This window comes from Selaginella moellendorffii, unplaced genomic scaffold (genome assembly GCF_000143415.4).
Source record: "Selaginella moellendorffii unplaced genomic scaffold, v1.0 SELMOscaffold_0, whole genome shotgun sequence".
Lineage (NCBI taxonomy): Eukaryota > Viridiplantae > Streptophyta > Lycopodiopsida > Selaginellales > Selaginellaceae > Selaginella > Selaginella moellendorffii.
The window spans coordinates 1,415,782-1,426,634 of record NW_003314261.1 but is presented as its reverse complement, the minus strand read 5'-3'; the positions used below and the strand labels follow the sequence as shown (position 1 = coordinate 1,426,634).

The 10,853-nt window shown below is 46.0% G+C and overlaps 1 protein-coding gene across 3 annotated transcripts; it reads left to right on the top strand.

Moving 5' to 3' along the window:
* The first annotated feature begins 7,466 nt into the window (after window positions 1–7,466).
* On the top strand, window positions 7,467–8,930 carry LOC9633549. Of its 3 annotated transcripts, XM_024673882.1 has the most exons (6): window positions 7,467–7,634; window positions 7,694–7,964; window positions 8,070–8,207; window positions 8,257–8,428; window positions 8,494–8,602; window positions 8,650–8,930. In XM_024673882.1, exons 1-6 carry the CDS (start codon window positions 7,500–7,502, stop codon window positions 8,758–8,760), a joined length of 936 nt encoding a protein of 311 aa, XP_024529650.1. In that variant the 5' UTR covers window positions 7,467–7,499; the 3' UTR covers window positions 8,761–8,930. The 3 variants fall into 3 exon arrangements, with proteins under 3 accessions (XP_024529650.1, XP_024529647.1, XP_024529642.1); XM_024673879.1 differs by having other exon boundaries at window positions 7,467–7,964; window positions 8,653–8,930; XM_024673874.1 differs by having other exon boundaries at window positions 7,467–7,964.
* Window positions 8,931–10,853: the final 1,923 nt, after the last annotated feature.

The following is a 10,853-nucleotide window of genomic DNA, read 5'->3' as shown; positions in this document are numbered from 1 at the left end:
CACCTCCTCGACCTCAGCTATATTTAGGCCGTCCTTGATCCAAGAGTGGTGGAGCTTCATCAACCTATAGTATATATAGGTTAGCCTTGTTCCATTTCTCCACAATCTGAATCAACACCAGTCTAAGGCCTCTTCTTTGTTTTCACTAGCTTTTTCTCTTTGTCTTTAGCATTTTCCAATCTTGATCTTGTTGGGGGTCTTGACAGTTTGATTCAGATTGTGTTTTTTGCTTTTCTTTTAGCTCGTTTTGATTATTTGATTGCCTTTGTCTTTTTCCCCCTTTTCTTTTCTTTCTTCTTGCCAATGGAGTCTCCAAGCCATCCTGATTTCTTTGCTGAAGTCCTTGCAAAAATCCAGTCTGAGAATACCGAGCTGAAGGCAACCCTTCTTCGCATGCAGCAGGAGCTTGCTTCACTTTCGGCTCAAGGATCCAACAAAGTTCCTGAACCGAAGGTGAGTTTCCCGGCGAAATTTTCAGGCAAGCGTTCGGAGCTTCGTGGATTTTTGAACCAAATGGAGCTGATCTTTGCACTTCAACATCGGCGGTACCCCACTCCCGAGTCTCAAATCAGCACGATTGGGACGTTGCTCGAGGGTGCAGCTTTGTCATGGTTTTCTCTTCTTTTGGAGAAGAGCATGAAAGGGGTCGTGGTTCCGGAGCTGATGGATCTTCAATTGTTCAAAGAGAAGCTCGAAGCATGTTTTGGCGAGACGGATCGGGTTCGGGCTGCTACCACAAAGATGAGACGTCTCTCTCAGGGGTCTCGTCCTGCCTCGATCTATGCTGCAGAGTTCCAACTCCTTGCCTTGGACACTCAGTGGGATGAGCGGGCCCTGATTGACCAATTTCGTTTCGGCCTCAACAACGATGTCAAGGATTTGTTGCTCACCATGGAGGATCCTAAGGACCTGTCGGACGCCATCAACAAAGCTGTTCGATGTGACAATCGTCTCTTTGAACGTCGTCAGGAAAGTCGCCGCGCCGCTGTTTTTCCATCCCAGACTCAGGAATCCCAGCTTGAGTCTTCGGGGCATAGTCCTGAACCTACTGCTCCGGTCCCGATGGATATTTCTGGTACTCCCCGACTCATTAGAGGGAAGTTGAGTCCTGCTGAGAGGCAACGTCGAATATCTCATAATCTTTGCCTCTACTGTGCTGATCCTAATCACAAAGCAGCTATGTGTCCCAGGAAGCCTCCCCGATTGCTCGAGTTCACTCTGCCTCAAAGTCCACTTCTGTTGCAGTCGGGAAACTACCCTGTCCAAACAGAATAGGAGCTGTCTGTTTGGACTCCCCAAATAAAAATCACTTTTCTTCCTTATCAAGCTCCTCACCACCTTTCATCAAAGCCACCACCAATTCCCGCAACTTCCGCGTCCCATGTCTCCTTCCTTTCACCGGACAATCAGGACTCAAGGCTTTGGCGCTACTGGACTCGGGTGCAACTTCCTGCTTCATGGACACGGACTTTGCTGCCCGATATCATGTTCCTCTTTCTCCTACCATACGGGCTCTGAGGGTTGAAGGCATCGGCGGGCATTTTGTGTCTCCATCTTCTGGACTTAGGGAAACGTTGCCCGTTCGAGTACATATCGGGTCCACCGTCACCGATATCGCCTTCAACATCATCAACAGCAAGTCCTCCTCTGTGGTGCTCGGTCTTCCTTGGTTCCAACTACATCAGCCTCTGATTTGTTGGAAGGACTTACAGCTCATCTCTCCCACATCACCATCTCCCACGGCTTCCCCTAGTGTTCATCGAGTCCGAATCAGGAACAGTTCCCTAAACTCAAGTTGGGGTTCTGTTCCTGACTCTACGAAGTTTTCATCCTCTTCTTTTTCCTCTCTTCCATCTTACACTGGACAGTATCCTTGTCTCATCATTCCATTTAGTCGTACCCCTTCTCCTATCTCCACAATCACTATGAAAGAACTCCTTCATGAAGAACCTCTTTTTCTTTTTGCTTTGCATGTTTCTCCTGTCAGTCTTCCTGAGAAGTATCATGATTTTGGGGATGTGTTTGACAAGAAAAAAGCTAGTGTACTGCCTGTTCATCGGCCTTATGATTGTCCCATTGATTTACAGGAAGGAGCGTCACCTCCGTGGGGGCCTATCTACGGGTTATCCCCATCCGAGCTTAAGGCCCTCAAAGAGTACGTGGATGAGAACCTTGCCTCGGGCTACATTCAGCATTCACAATCCCCGGCTGGAGCGCTTGTCTTCTTTGTCAAGAAGAAGGATGGGAGCTTGCGGCTAGTCATCGACTACCGAGGTTTGAACAAGGTGACTGTTCGGAACCGTTATCCGCTGCCCCTGATCTCGGACCTGTTGGAACGCCTTGGTGGTGCCCGCTTCTTCACCAAGATCAACCTCCGTGGAGCATACAACCTGATCCGGATCCGGCCTGGTGATGAATGGAAGACTGCGTTCCGAACCCGCTATGGCCACTTCGAGTACACTGTCATGCCATTTGGCTTGACAAATGCTCCAGCGGTTTTCCAACACATGGCGAACGACGTTTTTTGGGAGTTTCTTGATCAGATGGTGATCGTCTACCTCGATGACATCCTCATCTACTCAAAAACTCAGGAGGAGCATGACGAACATGTTTGCAAGGTGCTAGCGAAGCTACGAGAACACGGCCTATACGCGAAGCTTGAGAAATGTTCCTTTGATCAGCAGTCTGTGGAGTTCCTTGGGTACATTGTCACTCCTGAGGGTATCACGATGGATCCTGCTAAAGTCAAGACTATTCTCGAATGGGAGCCTCCACAATCAATGTCAGACGTTCAGGTTTTCCTTGGCTTCGCCAACTTCTACCGCAAATTCATTGATCAATACTCTGACATTGTCCTTCCTCTCACACATCTCACTCGCAAGGATGTTCCCTTCTCTTGGTCTGCTGCTGCCCAGCAGGCTTTCGACACACTCAAGGCGGCCTTCAGTTCTGCTCCTGTCTTGATCCATGCTGATTCCTCACAACCTTTCTTCATCGAGGCTGATGCCTCCGACTTTGCCATTGGTGTTGTGCTGTCTCAACTCGGAGCGGATCACGAACTTCATCCGGTCGCTTTCCATTCTCGGAAATTCCACCCTGCGGAGATCAATTACGAAATCCACGACAAGGAGCTCCTTGCCATCGTGGATTCCTTTGGAGAGTGGCGCCGTTTCTTGGAGGGGGCGAGCCATCAAACAACAGTCTGGACGGATCACAAAAATCTCGAGTACTTTGCCACTTCCCGAGTTTTAAGCCGTCGTCAAGCAAGGTGGGCACAATTCCTGAGTCGGTTTGACTTTGTTATCAAGTACAGACCTGGAAAGTTTCAAGGCCTTCCTGATGCTCTTTCAAGGCGCTCCTATCTCAGTCTCAGGCCTGGTAATCCTGCCTTCGATCAACAGGATCAAGTTATCCTCGGTCCTGATCGGCTTCAAGTTATGGCAATTTCCTTGGCCCCTCAGGACTCCTCCTTGATGGATGCAATCAGAAACGATCTTCAATCCGATGATCTCGCTAGCGACATTTTCCCCCATCTTCAGGCTAGACACCCAGTGACTCCCGACTGCCGGCGATTTGACGAGTTCGAGTTCTTAGATGGCTTATTGTATCGTGGGGAGCAGCTTTACGTTCCTGAAGGTGATGCTCGAAGGTTGGTCCTGATGGCGTGCCACGATAGCCCGACTGCTAGTCACTTCGGCATTGCGAAAACCTATGAGCTAGTTGCACGGGACTTTTGGTGGCCTCACATGGACGACTACATCAAAGCTTTTGTTACCTCCTGTGACACTTGTGCTCGGAATAAGGTACCTCGCCACCTTCCTTCAGGTTTGCTTCGTTCCCTTCCGGTCCCTTCAGGTCCTTGGGAATCCATCTCCATGGATTTCTTGAGTGATCTTCCGAGTTCTGGAGGCTTCAACAACATTTTAGTCGTGGTGGATCGCTTCACAAAGATGGCGCACTTCTTGCCATGTACCAAGGAGTTTTTGGGCGAGGACGTGGCAAAACTGGTATTCAGGGAAATTTTCCGACTTCATGGGATTCCTACAGATGTGGTTTCGGATCGGGGGCCTCAGTTCATCTCTCATTTCTGGCAACGGTTTTTGCAGTTGCTTGGAGTGAAGGCCAACCTCTCTTCGGCATATCATCCTCAAACTGATGGGCGATCCGAGCGAACGATTCAGACGTTGGAACAATTCTTGAGGTGCTTCATCAACTATCATCAGGATAACTGGTTCGATATCCTTCCCCTTGCTGAGTTTTCCTATAACAACTCTGTTCACTCCTCTCTTCGAGTTTCCCCCTTCTTTGCAAACTCTGGCCGAAATCCCCGATTCAATCTCTCACTTCCTTCTCCATCTGAATCCTTTCGTTCAAATCCCCGCTCTGAGGCATTTATCTCCAACCTCCAGGAAATCCACAACTCCATCTCCTTCCACCTCCATCGTGCTCAGGAATCTCATAAAACATTTGCCAATGTCCATCGTCAGGATTGTCCCCCTTACAATATCGGGGATAAAGTTTGGCTCCTCAGGCGAAATATCTCCACCACCAGGCCCTGTCCAAAACTCGATTTCAAACGCCTTGGTCCTTTCCCTATCACTGCCATCATTAATCCTGTCACTTATCGCCTTGCACTTCCCTCCTCATATCAAATTCACCCCGTTTTTCACTCCTCTCTCCTTGAGCCTTATATTCCCAGTCCTATTCCAAATCGGGTCATTCCTCCGCCTCCACCAGTGCAACTCGAGGATGGGTCTAAGTATGAGGTTCAGGACATCCTTGATTCCAAGATTTCACGGTCTAAACTCTACTATCTGGTGGACTGGAAGGGTTACGGACCTGAGGAACGCACTTGGGAACCTGCGGACAACCTGATTCATTCTCCTGACCTTGTTTAGGACTTCCACCACCGCTATCCTTCTCGTCCCAGTCCTCATTTTTTTTCTCCCTCTCCCATCCCTCGCCGCTCATCTCATCCTCCTCTTCGTTGTCGTTCACATCCTCGTTCCACTCGTTCTTGAGGAGGGGGTGCTGTCAGGAATCCCCCAATTCTTGCCACATTCCTGACTCTCGCCGGATTCCTGACCTGCAGACCACATTCCTGAGTCTCGAGACACTTCCCTATTCCTGACTCTCGAGACACTTCCCGATTCCTGAGTCTCGAGACACTTCCCTATTCCTGACTCTCGAGACACTTCCCGATTCCTGAGTCTCGAGACACTTCCCGATTCCTGAGTCTCGAGCCACATTCCTGATGATGATGTGGCGCCTCCTCGACCTCAGCTATATTTAGGCCGTCCTCGATCCAAGAGTGGTGAAGCTTCATTAACCTATAGTATATATAAGTTAGCCTTGTTCCATTTCTCCACAATCTGAATCAACACTAGTCTAAGGCCTCTTCTTTGTTTTCACTAGCTTTTTCTCTTTGTCTTTAGCATTTTCCAATCTTCATCTTGTTGGGGGTCTTGACAAACACTACCACTGAGTCAAGGCCAAAAAGCCCGACTATTAAATCCCATTGACCTCTAAGACTTCCTCACCACATGACCATGCTTGGTCACTATACAAAAGGATTACTCTTCTTCTTTTCCATAGTTTGGGATTTTAGGATGATATTTCGAAACACTGTGGCCTTTAGCAAGCCTCATAGGTATTCTCCCCACCTTATGCCTTTGGGTGCCCTAGCCATGTGGCTAGAGCAAGGTTTCGATGAGTCATGTCAGATATCCAAATAAGTAGTGCCACCTATATTTGGATTGGGCGCATCAACTATTTCGATCTTATAAGAGAGTTAGAGTTAGCTCTTGAACACTTCGCTAAACTACCTTGCTTGTTTGTCCATATTCACTCTAGCCTTGGACTCCTCAATAGTTATATCATCACCCAACATATGGGTATAGCCTCATTGGCTGACACTAACCTTTCTTGGCCAAACTAATTCCACTGAAGTCTAACCCCCACACTCTCCCTACTACACTTTTTAGAACCAACACCCCCTCCCCCCTCCTCCCCCCCCCCCCCCAAGGGAAAAATTGTTTTGGGCTTTCACCCTTTGACCTGTATTAGTATTCGGACTTGGACTCGGTCTCAGTTTTGGCTTTAACCTCAATTTACTACCCAATCTTCGTCTCCATTTCAGACTCAACCTTGGACTCCATCTTAGATTCCATCTTAGGTCCATCTTAGGTTCATCTCAATCTTACCTTGGACTCTTTCTCTGATTCGTTCTCTAACTCCATCTTAAACTTCTTCTCGGAGTCAATCCTAACACTCCCATGTGTTATGACATTTATTATGTGCCAGTCCCTTTTATGTCCTTTTCTAGATACTCATTTCGTACTTTGAGCACTTCTTTAAGAGTTCCACTCCCACTCTCAACTTTCTGAATCGAAACTTTTGGTCCAAATGTGTTATACTTATTAGACTTTTGCTTTAACCATTATAATATGGCACCCTTTTGGATTTATGTCTTATAAATTCTTTCAAAAACCTCTTATAGATTATGTCATTTTTCAAATGATTTTATATATACACTAAAGAGAGATGTAATTATGATTAGCTAACTTTTACATCTTTGAATGGAAAAGTTAGATCATTGTCTTAAAAACAATTAAAATCTTTAAAATTCACTAAAAGCTATAAATATATTTTCAAACTTATATTTCTTGTTCTCTTTCTCTCTTGCTCCAAGATATATTTATGAAAGACCTAGCCCAATCTTATATAACATTTTCTATGAAATTTCATATGAAGTTATTTCTTCAGCATTGTACTCTTGTTTTCAAAACCTCTGTAAGAAAATGAAATGTTAAACCTTTCTATTCAAGATATATGAAACTTCAGATTCAGGTTATTTCTTCAACATGATACTCTTGTTTTTGGAATCACTTAAAAAAGAAATATAAAACCTCTCATTTTCAAAGACAATCTTCAATAGAACAGAAATATTTTTTCTGCCTGACAACACGTCTTCACTCCAGTCCAATTCAAAGTCAACACAACAAGCGTAGTTAAATTCTAACTTGAGGACCTCCATATTACATGTAGTTTCTGTGTAAGCCGGATGGAAGCATCACACGTATTTGTGTCAAGGATAGGTAGCTGGACCAAACTTATTTCTTCACATCATAAAATCTATGTCTAGGAATAACTAGAAAAATCTTTGTGTATTCGAATTCCAAAGTAATCTCGAAAGAATACGAGCTACCAGGAAGGCGCGAAGAAGCCCCAAATGAATCTTCTCGTGATAGCTGAAATTATATATGGTGTGCCAGGAAAGCGTAAGTACCAGCCATGGCTGCCCGGACTCCATGGTACGTGTGGCTGGTGCTGGTCTGTGCGGTTGTGGCTGTATCATCCGCCGGGGCAGTGAGTTTTCTAATCAGTCAATTCACTGAAAACTTTTCTCTTGATCACGCGATGTTTCTATCTAGGTGACCAAACTGATGAAGCGTGCCGCTCCAATCTCCAATGCAGCATGGAGATTGCAAGTCACGGCAATGATCCTTCTGCCTGGATTCATTTGGGACTGGTGCCGCCTCTCTCCCCAGAAGCGATGTATGTTCTTCACATGGCGACCTCTTTGCGTGCTTGGAATCAGTGCTCTTGCAATAGCCTTGCACTTCGGCCTATGGGTATAGAATTGTATTGCTTAGATCGAGAAGGGGGTTCACGCTTACAATTCGATATCCAGGTATGGTCACTGGATCACACATCCCTTCCACATAGCCTCCTCTTTGTTTCGATGCCTCCGCTCATCATCGCTGTTCTATCCTGGCTGCGCTGTAAGCCCCTGAGCAAAGGAGAGAACGCCGGGGTGTTCTTGGGTTTTGCTGGGGTTTTGATCATCGCATTTGCTAGCAAGTCCGATGGTGACAAAGGCATCACTTTCCTGGGGGATTTGATGGCTTTCCTGGCGGCTGTTGCGTTTGTAGGCTACATGTTTGCTGGGAACAATCTCAGAAGTGAAGCTCTAGACTTATCTTTCTCTTCTTCTTTGCAAAACTTGGATGATCTTTACAAGTGTTGGATTTCATTCTTTCTGTGGGTATTGTTTGTCATTTCACCAGGTTGGATGCCGCTCTATCTCTATGCCTTCCCTGTAACGGCTGGAGGAGCTCTCATTCTGGGCATCGCTTGTGAGTTTATGGAGAACTACCATTCCAGATCGTGGAAGATTGGTGGACCTTTTGCATGGACGAGGCGAGGTTTGGAGAACTCAATCAAAAGATATAGTTGCTTATGAGTTATTTGCAGGTTTCTGGGCTCCAACGCTTTTTTTGGCAATCGGCCCTGGTCTAATCGGTCACACGGGTTTGAACTATGTTGTCAAGTACACAGGGCCTTTGATTATTTCCATGGCTGTCACGCTGGAACCTGTGATTGGATCTCTCATCGGCTGGGGGATTCACGTCTCCTCAGCACCCGGGTACAAGCAAAATTAATTCAATGCAAAGTTCTCTTAATTCACACAGCAGGTATGTGTCTTACCAGTGTGTTTACTTGCGTTGGAGGAGCGCTTCTGATATTTGGGACTCTGGTGGTGAATTACGCCAATGGAAGAGCTACTAAGAAGAAGTTAGAAGCAGAACAAGCCAGACAGGTGTGGAACATCAGAATTCATGAATGCTTACTGTTGGTCTTGTGCAGCAGCAAGAACTGCCTCAAAACGACTCTAGTATTGACGCAGGTCCAGCTCCAGCTTCACAACATCAATCTCACCAAGCTCCACAACATGAACAGGAGCTTGCAAATGTCTAAACAGTCTATAACATTCACCGAATTAACTGACAGAACTTCGTCTCAAATAGCTGCTTTAATCAACATCTGAATTTTCACCAGGAACTTCCATTCATAAGAAAGATCATGCCACACCGGCTTGTTCTCTAGACAAATTTGTAGTTATAAGCAATCCCTTTCTCCTCCAAAGTAGTAGCACTCGATTAGACCTGGATTGACAACACAAAACCAAAACAGTCGCTCATTGATGATGTATTGTCAACTCCCTGCAAGCCATGGAACTCTTTACAGCTCTTCTATCGCTATGATTTACTACTTTCAATCCACGAGCAATTCCCGGTTGCTGAATAAATCTCCTAGGTTCTCCCAGAACCCGGCTTGTTGTCCAGAAATCTGTAAAATAGCATCCAATGTCCCGCATTCAAGCCGGGATTGGTCTAGCCGCAGCCATGGCAAAAAAAAAAAAAAAAAAAGCCTAGGAGGAACTGCAAAAACGATGAGTTGGAAGATCATTGGGTCTCAAGTCAGCTTGGGTGCGGATTGTTTCCAGGAAGGTCCAGTTCAATCTACCTGTGTCCTAGACATGGAGGCCAAGTTTTTTATGTAGGACACTTCGTGCTACTAGTCCGTGCTCAGAACACCAACATTGAGGAGCTGCTGGATGTGACCGACTTGCAAGTGCAAGAGATTGCAAAGCAGGCCATCGAATGTTTGTGGTGAGGGTCACATTCTAGATCATGTCTATACAAACTTCTGTCATGAAGTCTAAGAATGATTGCTGTGCAGGGAGTCTATCGACTTGCTTGCCAGAGACTTGCATCAGGCAACCCTGCAGGCCGCAGTCCCGGGATGAGATCCAGAAGCTCTCATGCATTGGGGTACATCAGAATCTAGCTTGCACAGCTTCGGGAATGGAACATGTCGCTACGTTAGCGTGTCTAGCGAGAGATCATACATCAGGTTGGTTGTCTCACATTTTTGCTAGTATTTTCTTTTGAGATTTCTTAAAACGTCCAGGGTCTCACCCGAGCTGGCTTCAGAGACTGATACTGCTGCGGTCTTGTGCGCTCAGAAACCTCTTGACCACAAATTACAACAGGCCTGCAACAGCATCTATGAAGGAAAGGCACTTTTCGGAGGCGGCATTGAAGGCTATTTATACGTTTATCCAAGCCGGGTACGAGGTTTTCGTCTTTCATTTGATTTTAATTCATGAAAGGCATAGATAATCTACAGGACTATGCAGACAACGAAAAATGTAACACGTATGATCCGAGACGCAGGCCGTGGTACTTGAATGCCTTGGCAGTTCAGAAATCACTCTACATTGTTTTGGACACATCGTTGTCCATGAGAGCCTTTGTCATCTCAAAGCCGTCTGGCCGGTGCCAAAAACGTTCTTAAGGCACTCCTGGACACTCTCACGAATAGTGTCAATGATTAATGATCGACATATTGCTGCTCCAGTAATTTAAAAGATAATTTTCCAAGTTATGATTCATCTTAGAGCTTTGGTTTTGCAGGTTTCAGTCGTGCTTGAAAACCTTGAAACATCATCCAATGCTTCTGGCATTTCGTCCCTCAAGGATGCCATAGCCAAGGTCAAAGTCGACAATTTACCCACGGATATCAAGAAAGGTCTTGCTGCGGCCCTTGATTTCTTCAATTCCAGCTCTAACTTAAACGTAAAGATCATCCTCTTTCTTTGTCTGTCACTCACAGTGCTTGTAATGTAAGGTAATACTTCTCTTCACGGATGGACAGTTTGCCAGCAATTTCAACTTCACAGATTTGAATCCACTCTTTGCACAACTCAACGACAAAGGTGTTGTGGTTTTCGTCTACAGGATAGGATTCTTCACCTCCAACGATGCCACTTTCCAGGAGATGCAAGATAACCTCAACATGACTTACGAGGCTGTGAAAGAAGAGAAAAATCCCCTGCTCAACATTCGGAGCTACTTGATTACATCGCTTGGCTTCGCTTTGTTGCCGTGAACAAAAAGCCTACGTGGGTGCCTGTTTACGTTGAGGCCGCCGAACTTGGAAACGTGACGAGCTCAATATTCCCAGGTAAACCGGCGCTCCTTTTCTTGTCTTGGTTCCTTGATAAT

Bases quoted from the DNA above. Each gene is read 5' to 3' on its own strand.
- LOC9633549 (XM_024673874.1), top strand. From the start codon at position 7,478: ATGGAGATTGCAAGTCACGGCAATGATCCTTCTGCCTGGATTCATTTG. The intron at 8,429-8,493 runs GTACAAGCAAAA...GTGTCTTACCAG, and splicing joins CACGTCTCCTCAGCACCCGG to TGTGTTTACTTGCGTTGGAG. The intron at 8,603-8,649 runs GTGTGGAACATC...GGTCTTGTGCAG, and splicing joins AAGCAGAACAAGCCAGACAG to CAGCAAGAACTGCCTCAAAA.